The sequence below is a fragment of the Perissodus microlepis genome, chromosome 11, assembly GCF_051167445.1.
Source record: "Perissodus microlepis isolate ML-2025 ecotype Zambia chromosome 11, ASM5116744v1, whole genome shotgun sequence".
Classification (NCBI taxonomy): domain Eukaryota; kingdom Metazoa; phylum Chordata; class Actinopteri; order Cichliformes; family Cichlidae; genus Perissodus; species Perissodus microlepis.
Window position 1 is genome coordinate 31,249,382 of NC_140471.1, and position 12,091 is coordinate 31,261,472.

The following is a 12,091-nucleotide window of genomic DNA, read 5'->3' on the forward strand; positions in this document are numbered from 1 at the left end:
TTTGGGGTCGGATTTACTTTAGGATTTAACCCACTTGAGATTGACTTGAGTATATGAAACCCATTTAACTTTTTTGAGAAATGTTTTTCCTCTTCTTTTTATTATTCTTGCCAGTTTTTCTATTTTTCACTTTTTCTTTTTAAGTTTTAATATGCATGGTACCATAAACCTTAGAGCTAGCCTGCATTTACCAATGCTTTTTTACAAAAACATCAGAAGCTCCCAATACCCTATTTTGTTTGGTAACTGAAATGAGCCTTATCTCTACAAGTAAAAGGACAAAGTCCTCGGTGGGTTATTGATAAACAAAGCTCATGTGCCCTGGTTGGATGTGAATATAAGTAACAATCCTTAACAGCAGCTCCTCATCTGATTATAAGTAAGTAAGTAAGTAAAATTTTATTTATATAGCACATTTCTAGATAAAAGATCACAAAGTGCTTCACAAAGTATAAAACAAAAACAGTCAAAAGTTAACAAAATGCAATTTTAAAAAGGTATGTAGTTTTCATTTAAAGACGTAAAATATTCTCTAAGGGGGTTAAGAGGGTCACTCTTTGTTTTTACTTCACATAAATGTGTTTTATTTTTGTTTAAATTTAGTTTAGAGTTTAAAAAATATGCAAGTTGGGGTGAATTCAAGCACATTTCCCCAATGTATTTCTCAGTGTGAACAGTAGCAACAATGAAACACATTTCATCACTGGTTTTGCTCCTTCTCCTGGGAATGTCCTCAGCATGCACCTATCGTAAGTATGATCTGGATGTATATGGACTCTTTTTTGTAAGGAAAAGTAGTTATATGTAAAAGATAGTGATGTGAAAATGACAATGATAAAGTCATTGCCTCTTATTATTAATAAGAGGCAATGAGTTTATCATCAGGTAGAGATAGAGAGTGAAGAAGTATAACAGAAACTTAACAGAGTATAATGTGTTAAGTTATTTGCAGTTACTGCAGTTTTTGTTTAGAGCTGGATGCATTATGTAAGTAATGCATCCAGCAACATCAGTGTCTTACATAACATGTAAGACAATAATACTTCCAAAAAACACATGAAGGAGTCAGTTTTTTAGTTTCTACAGTAAGAACTTTCTTTCGAACCATTCTTTTGGCTCACCAAGTTCAGCATCCTATGTAATCATTTTGAATCATGGGTAGACTTTGCTGACTAAGCAAACTAACCAGCAGTTGTGTTTGCTGATAATTGTGCATCTCTACCAAATATGCCTATCCAAATATGTTCATATACTACAGTCACTGTATTACTGTAAACAGAGTTATCAAGCTAACTACGTGAGGAAGTAACTAAATGAGGTACATTTGGATGGGTGCTCATTTTCAGCTGCTTGCTTGAATGCATGTCCTTTCATGATATCTTTCATTTGCATTATGCTATTGCCAGAAAATGTGGCCCTGCGTGGCAAAGCAACCCAGTCAACCTGTATGAGTACGGTATTGTCGGCTGCCTACGCTGCAATTGATGGAAACCGTGATTCTGACCTTCGCCATGGATCATGCTCGCACACCGATCAACAGACTGACCCCTGGTGGAGAGTGGACTTGCTTGAGTCCTACATTGTCACTTCCCTCACCATCACCAACAGAGGAGACTGCTGTCATGAAAAGCTCAACGGGCTGGAGATCCACATAGGCAACTCTTTGAATAATGATGGCTTAAATAACCCAAAGTTAGTAAATATAGAGCAATAAGGAATTACCAAAAACATTGTGATTCTTTGTCTCTTGTTCTGGTTATCCTGTTTTGGCATTTTACTCATTTTTACCTTTGCAGTGTTTGTTTATTGCTGTTTTCCTGAACGGCAACAGGAGAGGTTGCTGTAGGACTGACATTGTTAGATGCCCATATTCTTTTTATTGGCACTCCCTACAATAGATTCCTATATTAAATCATTCCATTATATATTGAAATAGAGAATATTAAGTTACAGTTTTTGTAAATTTTGTCAGCACAACACAAGAAGAATAAAGTGAAAGAAGTGCCAATGACTCTGTGAGTATTGTGCTATAGTTATGGAGTGCTTACAGTAAAAAAAAAAAAAAAAAAAAAAAATACCAGTATGAAAACTGAGAGTACAGCAGGCACCTGTCTTAAAGGCCTATTCACTCACTCCAATCTCCTCTCTGTGCCATGTCTGTGGCTCTGGAGCTACCAGCAAATTCCACTAATTAAAAATGATCACGCTGACTATCACATGTTCAGATATTTGCTGCTATGGTAAATTGTATTTTCTCACACATTTCTTGTTAGGGTTGGAAAAATTTCTGAAGTTGGTGCAGGCAAATCCTACACTGTGAATTTCGCTGGTCGTGTGGAGGGGCGTTATGTAACCTTGACTCTTCCTGGTTCAGAAAGGGTCCTCGCACTCTGTGAAGTGGAAGTCTACGGATATCACGCTCCAACTGGTGAGATTTGAACTACTACATGAGTAAATGTGCACAGTATGCAGCTCTATCGCCAAATTTCAAGCTGATATTAAAGCAGTTTAACAATAGATATATGAAGTGCAATAAAATTAAAACAATTTCAAATAGAAACATGAAAAAAACCACCCAGTACTTTATTTCCTAAAAAAAAGCTGCAAGGCCAGCACATCATTATTGTTCATCACTGTAACCATGACGACAAAGAGTTTGCTTCATGAATTTTCTTTTATTTAAATTAAAACAAATCAAAAGAAATACTTTTTTCTTTTATTTAAGTAACTGCTGATATTTATTTAGACTGCTTACTTCCTATTGATTTCTCTGAACTAACCTTAGTAACGCCTTTATCCACACTATCAATATATCTACTAGTCCACATTCCTACAAAGAACTCTTATCATTAATCAGTGCTTTGATTTTAAATATGATCAGTTAATCTGTATTAAGAGGCTAAAGGCTTTTAAGGTGGAAGTAATTAAATCGTTAATTCAGAAGCCTTTACTTGATCCAGCTTTCTTGTCCAGCCTAAAAAGAAAAAAAAAAGGGTTCATAATTCAGCAAAGCATAGAAAGGACTAGTGAAGGTTACTAATGATCTCTTTATTGTCTCTGGGAGCGGACTCATCTCTGTACTTGTGTATTGCTAGACGTCACTGCAGCGTTTGATAACTCTGAATAAAACATTTTACAAAAGTAACTTCACATTTCCTAGAATACAATATATGTACAATATGTGAATACAATGTGTTGAAATTTTAAACAGGAAGAAAAGGTGAAGTCTATTGATTACTAGGTAGTGGGAAGGGGGTGGGATTAAATAAGTCTAGGCTTTCCTACTTCTTTTTGAACATGAAAGTTTTTTGTAGTTGTGGTTGGTTTGTTTTCCCTTTGTTATGCTTTGTTTGTTCGTCTCTTTTTATTTCTCTGTTGTTACCTTTTTTTTAACATGTTCAAAATAAAGATTCAATTCAATTCAGTTCAATAGTTATCTGATAAATCCTAAACTGGTCACGTAAACAAGTAAACAGTTTTTCACTCACAGAAAAGTTCAATTAGGGATTATTATCAGACGTCGAGCATATATATTTTCACTGCTGTGCAGTTATATTTATGTTTGGAACCAGATGATACAAATCAGTTTCTTTAACTACAGGTATGTTTTCAAGACTGGATGAAAGGTCATCCATTACAACCATTTGCAGCACTGAGCCTTGTTCTGCCAGTGGTTTCTTCCGGTTAAAAGGGTGTTTTTTTTCCTTCCCACTGTCACAAAGGCTTGCTCAAAGGGGATTATATGACTGCTGTGATTCGCTCTCTGATACTGTAGGGCAGTGGTCCCCAACCCCCGGGCCACGGACCAGTACCGGTCCGTGAGTCGTTTATACCGGACTGCTAGAGTTGAGACTCAGGTGTGAAATTTATGGTTTTCAGGGTTTTTATCGTTAACTAGGTTTCCCTGGATCTTTTCCTGTGTTGTAGTTGTGTGTCTTATTTTGAAAGAAATATTTACACGTTACTATAGCAACCAGAGAGCATTAAGGGGCAGAGAGGAGGATGTTACTCTTAATGTGTTGGCGCATTGCAGGAGGACGCTGCTAATAAAGTTACACAATTACACAGTCAATTCCCGTTTATTATTATATTTAGAAAATACCACCATTTTTGTCTTAGTCATATCATTTTATTTTGCTGTATTTATCGGTGATACTTTAAGGCCGGTCTGTGAAAATATTGCTTGACATTAAACCGGTCCATGGTGCAAAAAAATGTTGGGGACCACTGCGGTAGGGGGTTTACTCTACAATATAAAGCACACTGAGATATTGTGATTACTTTTATTATGAATTGTGGCTATTTAATTAAAGCTGATTTGAATAAAATCATTCTGGGAAAAGTTTAGGCAGGTTAGGGGGGAAGCTGTGTATTACTCCCTCTTCAGAAATAGAAACTCTTCGTGGCTCTAGAAATAAAGTTGTAAAGTTGTAAACGCTGTAATCTTTGATTCTAATGAAAACATAGATGAGCTTGAAAGGAAGGCTCTAGATTTACTGGTAAATATATGCCCAAACCCTCACCCATGGCCACGAGCTTTGGGTAGTGATCAAAACAATCACACTGCAGATACGAAGAGTGGAAATGAGCTTCCTCTGTGGGGTACCTGGGGTCAGCCTTAGTTATACAGTGTGGAGCTCATTTGAGAGGGGCTAAACGTAAAGTCGAAACTCCTCCACATCAAAAGGAGTCAGTTAAGGTGGTTTGCATCTGATTTGGATGCTTCCTTGGTGGCTGGTAGGTGTAAAGAGTGAAGGCAGATGGAATAACCTCCCTGAGCCTGGTTCTGTGCAGAGACTCTTTGTATAAAGAGAGAGTTCTTCTTTCCCACCGTAGACAAGTGCTTTCTTATGTTGGATCATCTGATTGTTGGGGTTTTCCCTTTAATATTTTGGAGTTTTTACCTTATAATAAAAAGCATTTTAAAGTAAAGGTTTCTCTATAAATAAAACTGAATTGAAAATTTTAATTGAGTGTAATGCATTTCTTGATGCCGAAACATGATTATTGACAAGACATCAATGTTTAATTTTTTTTTTTCATGAATTTGTTCTTTTGCAGGAGAAAATCTTGCACTTCAAGGAAAAGCCTCACAGTCCTCACTCTTTTCAATTGGTATTGCCTATAATGCCATAGATGGAAATCATAATGGCATATGGAATGGGGCATCATGCACTCATACAAAACATGACTTCAGTCCCTGGTGGCGACTCGATCTGCACAAAACCCATAAAGTTTTTTCTGTTAAGGTAATGAATATAATAGATTCTCCCCCAGAACTACTAAATGGAGCCGAGATCCGCATTGGAGATTCTCTTGAAAACAATGGCAACTATAATCCCAGGTACAATGCACACTAAAAACTGCAACTTTAATAGAAATTAAATTAATTACAAACTGGAACTAGGGACATTTGCATCTTCCAGAACTGATGAGAGACAATTTATTGTACAGCAGTGGGTTGATAAAATACAAACCATAAATGTGAACCATATTCAGGTTAATGTGGAAATCTAAATAAATGAGGTAAAGAATATTAGTCCTCTTAAAGGAAAATACCAAAATCCAAACAGAAAATGTGTATGAACAAAAATTTCTGTGATTCCACTCATAGAAAGCAAGAACCTCATCTGACTTAATTTGCCCAATATCACCTTCGGGGTTGTCACATTTTGCAGCTGTACACTGCCAAGTGAAGAATCCAATGTGAAACTCCCTCTTGAATGTCTTGGGTTAACCCAATAATCTCTGCTTCTTCTGCCAGGTGTGCTGTGATCTCCAGCATCCCAGGAGGTTCCATTCAAGAGTTCCACTGTAACGCGAGTGACGGGATGGGGATGGATGGCCGCTATGTTAACATAGTCATCCCTGGAAGACATGAATACCTGACTCTGTGTGAGGTGGAAGTGTATGGCTCTGTCCTCGATTGTAAAGCTTGTGAAGAATAACTGTGCAAGGTTTCTCTTACAGTTTTAGATACACAATAACTCAAAAATGTTTTCTCAAATTCATAGGGACCTCCAAAAACAAATTAACAAAAACCAAAATCACAACAAAACTGTAATTTATTAGAATAAATTATGCTGGAGGAAAAACAATATTATTTAGACCTGATTTGTGAATATCAATACTTGTACAAATACAATATTTTATATTTATGCATATTTTATTGTCAAAAATCTTTCGGCTGTATATTAATTCTGAACTGATAATTGTAATGTGTAGCCTTTACTTTAAAAATGTATTTGTAAATAATAAAAATTATTTAAAAAAAACATTCCATGTGTGTCTGAATAGCATTACATAGTGCACGAAAACTTTGCAAAATAAATGGGGGACATTAAAGCCTCTTTTCCATTAGTACCTACTCATATTGACTTGGCATGGTTCGCCACAGTTTTCAGTGTTTTCCATTAGGTCATGGTACCTGGTACCAGGTACTGTTTTAGTACCTGCTCGCCCAAGGTTCCAAGCGATCCATTAGGTACTAAAATGTGATGTCATCAGACTGCATGTCACCGATTGGCTGGTCAGTAGCGTCACTCAAGGAGTCATGAGAGCATCTCATTCAGAAAAATTAAAACCGCCATTTCTGAAACTCGGCAATGAAGGAAATGACTACAAAAAACAAGGCTGTGTTCCCTGAGTCTAACGAAAGCCACAGACCGAGCAGCAGGTATATTTTTGCTTCAACGTCAACCTTTTTTGTAGCGTTCATGTCGCATATTAATTACGCTGCGGGACGCTCAGACGCGTTGCTATGATGACAGCCACGCAGTACCAGATTGTAATGGAAAAACAGTCAAAGTCGAGTCGAGGCGATCCGTGGCGAGTCAATCCGAGTAGGCACTAATTGAAAAGGGGCTTAATTCACAGGGAAGAAATCCAGCGGAGGCCTGGGGAACCTCCTATACTGGAAACAAAAGAGGCTCTAATCAGTGATCCCAGTTGCGTTAATCCCAGTGAATGGATGGATTTTAAATTCTTATTCAACTGCTCCACATCAGTAGTCATGAGCCGTCTCCTCAGGTGGGACAGGTCGGCCCACCACCGTTTGCTGTCCCCATGGTGTTGCCGGTGTTCTGACAAACCGTCCTACTTTGGTAAAACGTCCTACCGTAAGTAGTTTATGCACATTTCTGCTGTCACAGAGTAATTCCAGCACAAATTTAAGTAGGTATGACGGTTTGCCACTTAACTTTGCCCATCAGAGTATGCTTGTAGCTCATATTCATAAAGCCAGGATGGTTTGCCACTTCATTTTACCCGTTAAAGTATGCTTGTAGGTAACATTCACAAGGGTAGCATGGTTTGGCACTTAATTTTACCCGTCAGAGTATGTTCTCTTTCATAGCATTCGTTTCGTGTCTCACTATGGGAACGCCTCCTGCGTGACCTCATCAGAAGCTCAAATACCATTACGCCAGCCCTTACAGGCTGGCTAGGTGACGCCCATGTCAGGAGGGGCCAGTGCCTCCCTATATAATAGGCTGACATAGCGTCAGACGTCATTCAAAAACCTCTTCTCGCTTCTCACGGAAGCCTGTAGACAACTGTTCTATTGGGTGCTAAAGCTAAACTGTCCACAGATTCGAGTGAACAACTCGGTCGCCGGGCGCTTTGTTCCCAGCTTTTCAGTTGTCCACTAGCATACGAGCAGTAGCAATACTGTTCTGTAGCTAGTGCGGGTGCCAAGTAGCGATACTTTCACCCAGGGAAGTAGCAACACTTTGCTAATAAAGCTACCCCTAGCTTCACCATCAGGTAGCAATACCCTTCGACGCTAGCGGTTTTACACATTAGGTAGCAATACCTGTAGAAAAGTAGCAACACTTTTCACCCCACGTTAGCGAGGAATAGCAATATTCTCCGCACTCAGTGTCAGTCTCGCTAACGTGCGCAACCCTCTAGCTAACCATGGCTACGACGGCCAACGAAGTTGCAAAACTCTGTCCTTGCGGCAAGAAGATTTCTGCCTGGGATACACACCCCGTGTGTGCGGCATGCCTGGGTTTATCTCACGCTCAGGCTGCCTTGACACCCGCACAAGATTGTATCCACTGCGCGGCTTTCCCATGCAAACTACTCCGCCGCAGGCTAGCTCGCCAGGCTAACCTGTCGGGTGGCGACCCTTTGCTGTGTGAGGCTGCTGCAGCGCAAGGAGAAACTGAGATGCCCGATGATTTGGCTGCAACGCCAGGGCCGAGCTGGGCAGAGGCAGACCCTCAGCCCATCGCGACCGCTTTCCCGTCGCTGGAGGCACACGGAGATCGTGTGTTTTTCCCCGATGCTGGAGTCACCTGGGAAGGAGATGCCAACGAGGACGGAGATGAGTCGGCTGACTCGGAGCTCCTGCTGTCTGACGACAGCGAGGAGGAAGATTCCACCTCCTTGGCTAGCATCAGCTGGGCTGCAAAGCCCTCGGCTACCGGCGAGGTTGAAAAACCGACACCGCCGTCTCCCCTGGATCTCGACATGCAGGACATGTGCAAGCGAGCAGCCGCTAGGCTCAACATCCCGTGGCCCGCCATACAAACAGAGGTTGTAAAGTCTCGTTTTGACGGTAAGAAATTGCCAAAGGCGAAAAAGACGGGGAAGCATGTGTTGCCTGTTTTCCCTGAGCTACTCGATGAGATAGCGGTGACGTGGAAAGCAAAACCTTACAGCGAGAAACACCCCATCGTGGGGAGCTCCCTGCTGGATTGTGAGGGGATGGAGTCTATCGGCCTCCGCCAGATGCCACGAGTGGAGCCGTTGGTGGCGAGCCATCTTCACCCGAAGACGTCTCTGTCCTCATCGGCTCCATCTCTCCCCTCCAAAACAGACCGCTTCCAGTCTAGCCTTACAGATAAGTGCTACAAGGCAGCGGCTCTGTCAGTAAGAGCCCACAACGCCTCTTCTATGCTAATGGCTTACCAAGCTGAGCTAGAAGAGGACATGACAGCTAAACCAGATACCACAGTGTGGGAAGAAATCTGCGTTATAACTGACCACGTCCTCCGCCTCCACAAGGTAGCCATACAGGCTACTGGGAGAGCCATGGGCCTCATGGTTCTTCAGGAGCGAGCACGCTGGCTCGGGCTCACCAACCTGACGACCAAGGAGAAAGAGGAACTCCTCGACACCCCTGTCGTCCCTCACGGTCTCTTCGGTGCGGCTGTTACATCCATGCAGAAGAGATGTGAGGAGAAAAGGAGAGATGATGAGGCTCTGAAACTCTGCCTGCCGAGGAGGGCCCAGCACGCCACCCCAGCAGCACCGCGCCAGTCATTCGCGCAGGCAGCGTCTCGCCCGGTCCCCGCTTTCAGGATTCCCAAAGTGCCTAAGACGCAGGCAGCCCCCCAGGCTGCCGGGGCCCCTAAGAATCCATGGACTCGGAAGCAGTCTCCCCAGGCCAGACCTCAAGCGGCCCCTCCTCCTCCCCCCGCTGCCGCGATCGTGAGGAGGAAGAAGCGGCCGGCCTGACAGCCTCTCCTCTAGGCGGGAGCGAACCCAGTTTCCCCCCTTCATGGGCCACCCTGCCGCCTCCCAGCTCCGTTCCAGAGCAAGTTCAACGGGACATGTTCCACACAGAGTGCATAACTCGGGCCGGCGTTCCTGTCACCGGACCCACCGGAGGGAAAGAGAGCCAAAGTTCGCAGTGTTGTTTCACAAGCACTTCTCTCATGCATTCTGTATTAAAAAAGCCCCGACACGCGCATCCAGGCAGTTTGCCGAGGGCGCTGTCGAGTGTTGCAAAACACACGAAAAAATCAAACATGCTGAAAAACAGAGCACCGTCTGCCATAACGCAGCCCGTGGAGACTCGCGTTTCCACGGCTGTGATGATGCAGATGAGCCCGTCACCTCGCTCACCTGTGACAGAGGTGACGGGACACGTATGTTTCGCGCTGCGACCACAAGGGGGCGCCAAAACGCCATATTCGGTGGAGTGGCCAGTGAGCGCTCTGTCTCTCCACATGAAGAGCTGGGCCACCTGCACTCAGTCAGCATGGGTACTGAGGACATTGGAAAAGGGCTACAGGCTGCAATTCAGTGTCGCTCCACCACATTTCAAAGAGATCGTTTACTCTCGTGCTCTGGGCGAGTCTGCCAGTTTTCTCCTGGAGGAAATTTCCACCTTGAGAGACAAAGGAGCTATAAGAGTTGTCCCTCCCGAGGAAATGCACAGCGGATTTTATTCAAGGTATTTCCTTGTGCCAAAGAAAGGGGGGAGGGGTATGAGAGCCATTCTGGATCTCCGTGCCCTGAACCGGCATTTAAGGACATACAGTTCAGGATGTTGACGCACGCCTCGCTGCTACGGTTTGTACGAGTGGGCGACTGGTTCACATCAATCGACCTGAGGGATGCTTATTTCCACATCCCCATATATCCCCCACACCGAAAGTATCTGAGATTTGCTTTCCAGGGGATAGCATACGAGTTTGTAGTCCTGCCTTTTGGTCTCTCACTGAGCCCAAGGGTGTTTGTGAAATGCACCGAGGCAGCAGTGGCCCCGCTCAGGAAAAAGGGCATTCGGGTGGCCACATACATCGACGATTGGCTGGTGGCAGCCCCAACCCGCCAGGGAGCGACTTGTCACACAAATGCTCTCATACACCATCTGGAGAGTTTGGGTTTCCAGATAAACGTGGAAAAGAGCACATTGACGCCAACTCAATGCATTACTTTCATAGGGCTCAGCCTAGACTCCTTCCGGGTGAGGGCTTTTCTGTCCCCGGAGAGAACAGCGGCCATACAGTCATCCCTAGCACTGTTTCGCAGAGGCAACACAGTGACCCTCAAACAGTGCCAGAGGCTGCTCGGTCTGATGGCCTCTTCTCTAGTGGCGATAACACTGGGACGCCTGCACATGAGAGGCTTTCAGCGCTGGGTGGGCTCGCGGGGACTGGACCCTCACCGAGACGGCCACCGTCGCGTGAGAGTCTCTGCAGACTGTTCACTCGCTCTCCGCGAGTGGAAGAGGCCAGGTTTCTTGTCTCAGGGTGTTGCCTTGGGGGCAGTTTCAGCCAGGAAAGTGATTTCCACAGATGCCTCTCTTTCGGGCTGGGGGGCCACCCACGAGGGCAGAACAGTGAATGGGGCCCTCACATGCGCTCCACCCACATAAACTGTCTGGAACTGCTGGCGGTTCACCTGTCGCTAAAACACTTTCTCCCTTGGCTGAGAGGTCATCATGTTTTAGTGAGGTCGGACAATTCCACCGTTGTGGCCTACATCAACAGACAGGGGGGTCTGGGGTCCCCCAAGTTACACACACTGGCACACAGACTGATAATCTGGAGCAGTGTCCACCTGCTCTCACTGAGAGCGACTCACGTGCCGGGGATCTTGAACTTTGGAGCAGATCTTCTCTCCAGGGGCAACCCGCTGTATGGGGACTGGAAGCTTCACCCAGAGGTGGTGAAGCAGATCTGGCTGCGATTCGGTCAGGCGACCGTGGACGTTTATGCATCCAGGGAGAATGCTCAGTGTCCCCTGTTTTACTCACTGCGCGATCAGAGAGCTCCACTCGGGGTGGATGCTCTAGCTCATGAGTGGCCGAGAACCCTCCTCTATGCTTTTCCCCCAGTGGCCCTCATTTCTCCAACTCTGGCCAGAGTGAGGGAGGGAAGTCACTATATGATCCTGATAGCCCCGCACTGGCCAGGGAAGCACTGGCTGGCGAAGATTTTTCAGTAGCTGTGCGGCCCACCTTGGCCGTTACCACTACGCAGAGACCTCCTGTCTCAGGCACAGGGGGAAATATTCCACCCCCACCCAGAGAGGCTAGCTCTATGGGCTTGGCCCGTGAATGGTTTAACCTGAACACGGTGGGGCTCCCTCATAGTGTTATCGACACTATTCAGTGTTCTAGAGCATCGTCTACTAGGACGCTATATGAGCACAAGTGGCGTGTGTTTGAAAGCTGGTGCGCAGAATCACAGGCCATCCCTTTTCAGTGCTCTGTGGCTGTGATTCTGTCATTTCTTCAGGCCCTGATTGATAAGGGTAAAGCCTTCTCCACCATCAAGGTGTATTTGGCAGCAATTTCAGCCTGCCATATTGGTTTTGAGGGAAAGACTGTTGGCCAGCATCCCTTAATATG

General features: G+C 44.5%; 1 protein-coding gene and 1 pseudogene across 2 annotated transcripts; both read left to right on the plus strand.

Moving 5' to 3' along the window:
- The first annotated feature begins 318 nt into the window (after positions 1-318).
- On the plus strand, positions 319-6,218 carry LOC146378214 (uncharacterized). Of its 2 annotated transcripts, XM_084944109.1 has the most exons (6): positions 319-379; positions 669-749; positions 1,407-1,692; positions 2,274-2,428; positions 5,062-5,344; positions 5,765-6,218. In XM_084944109.1, exons 2-6 carry the CDS (start codon positions 686-688, stop codon positions 5,946-5,948), a joined length of 972 nt encoding a protein of 323 aa, XP_084800235.1. In that variant the 5' UTR covers positions 319-379; positions 669-685; the 3' UTR covers positions 5,949-6,218. The 2 variants fall into 2 exon arrangements, with proteins under 2 accessions (XP_084800235.1, XP_084800236.1); XM_084944110.1 differs by lacking the exon at positions 319-379 and having other exon boundaries at positions 538-749.
- Positions 6,219-9,758: 3,540 nt separating this feature from the next.
- On the plus strand, positions 9,759-11,811 carry LOC146378215 (uncharacterized; annotated as a pseudogene).
- Positions 11,812-12,091: the final 280 nt, after the last annotated feature.

Bases quoted from the DNA above. Each gene is read 5' to 3' on its own strand.
- LOC146378214 (XM_084944109.1), top strand. From the start codon at position 686: ATGAAACACATTTCATCACTGGTTTTGCTCCTTCTCCTGGGAATGTCC. The intron at 1,693-2,273 runs GTTAGTAAATAT...ATTTCTTGTTAG, and splicing joins GATGGCTTAAATAACCCAAA to GGTTGGAAAAATTTCTGAAG. The intron at 5,345-5,764 runs GTACAATGCACA...TTCTTCTGCCAG, and splicing joins AATGGCAACTATAATCCCAG to GTGTGCTGTGATCTCCAGCA.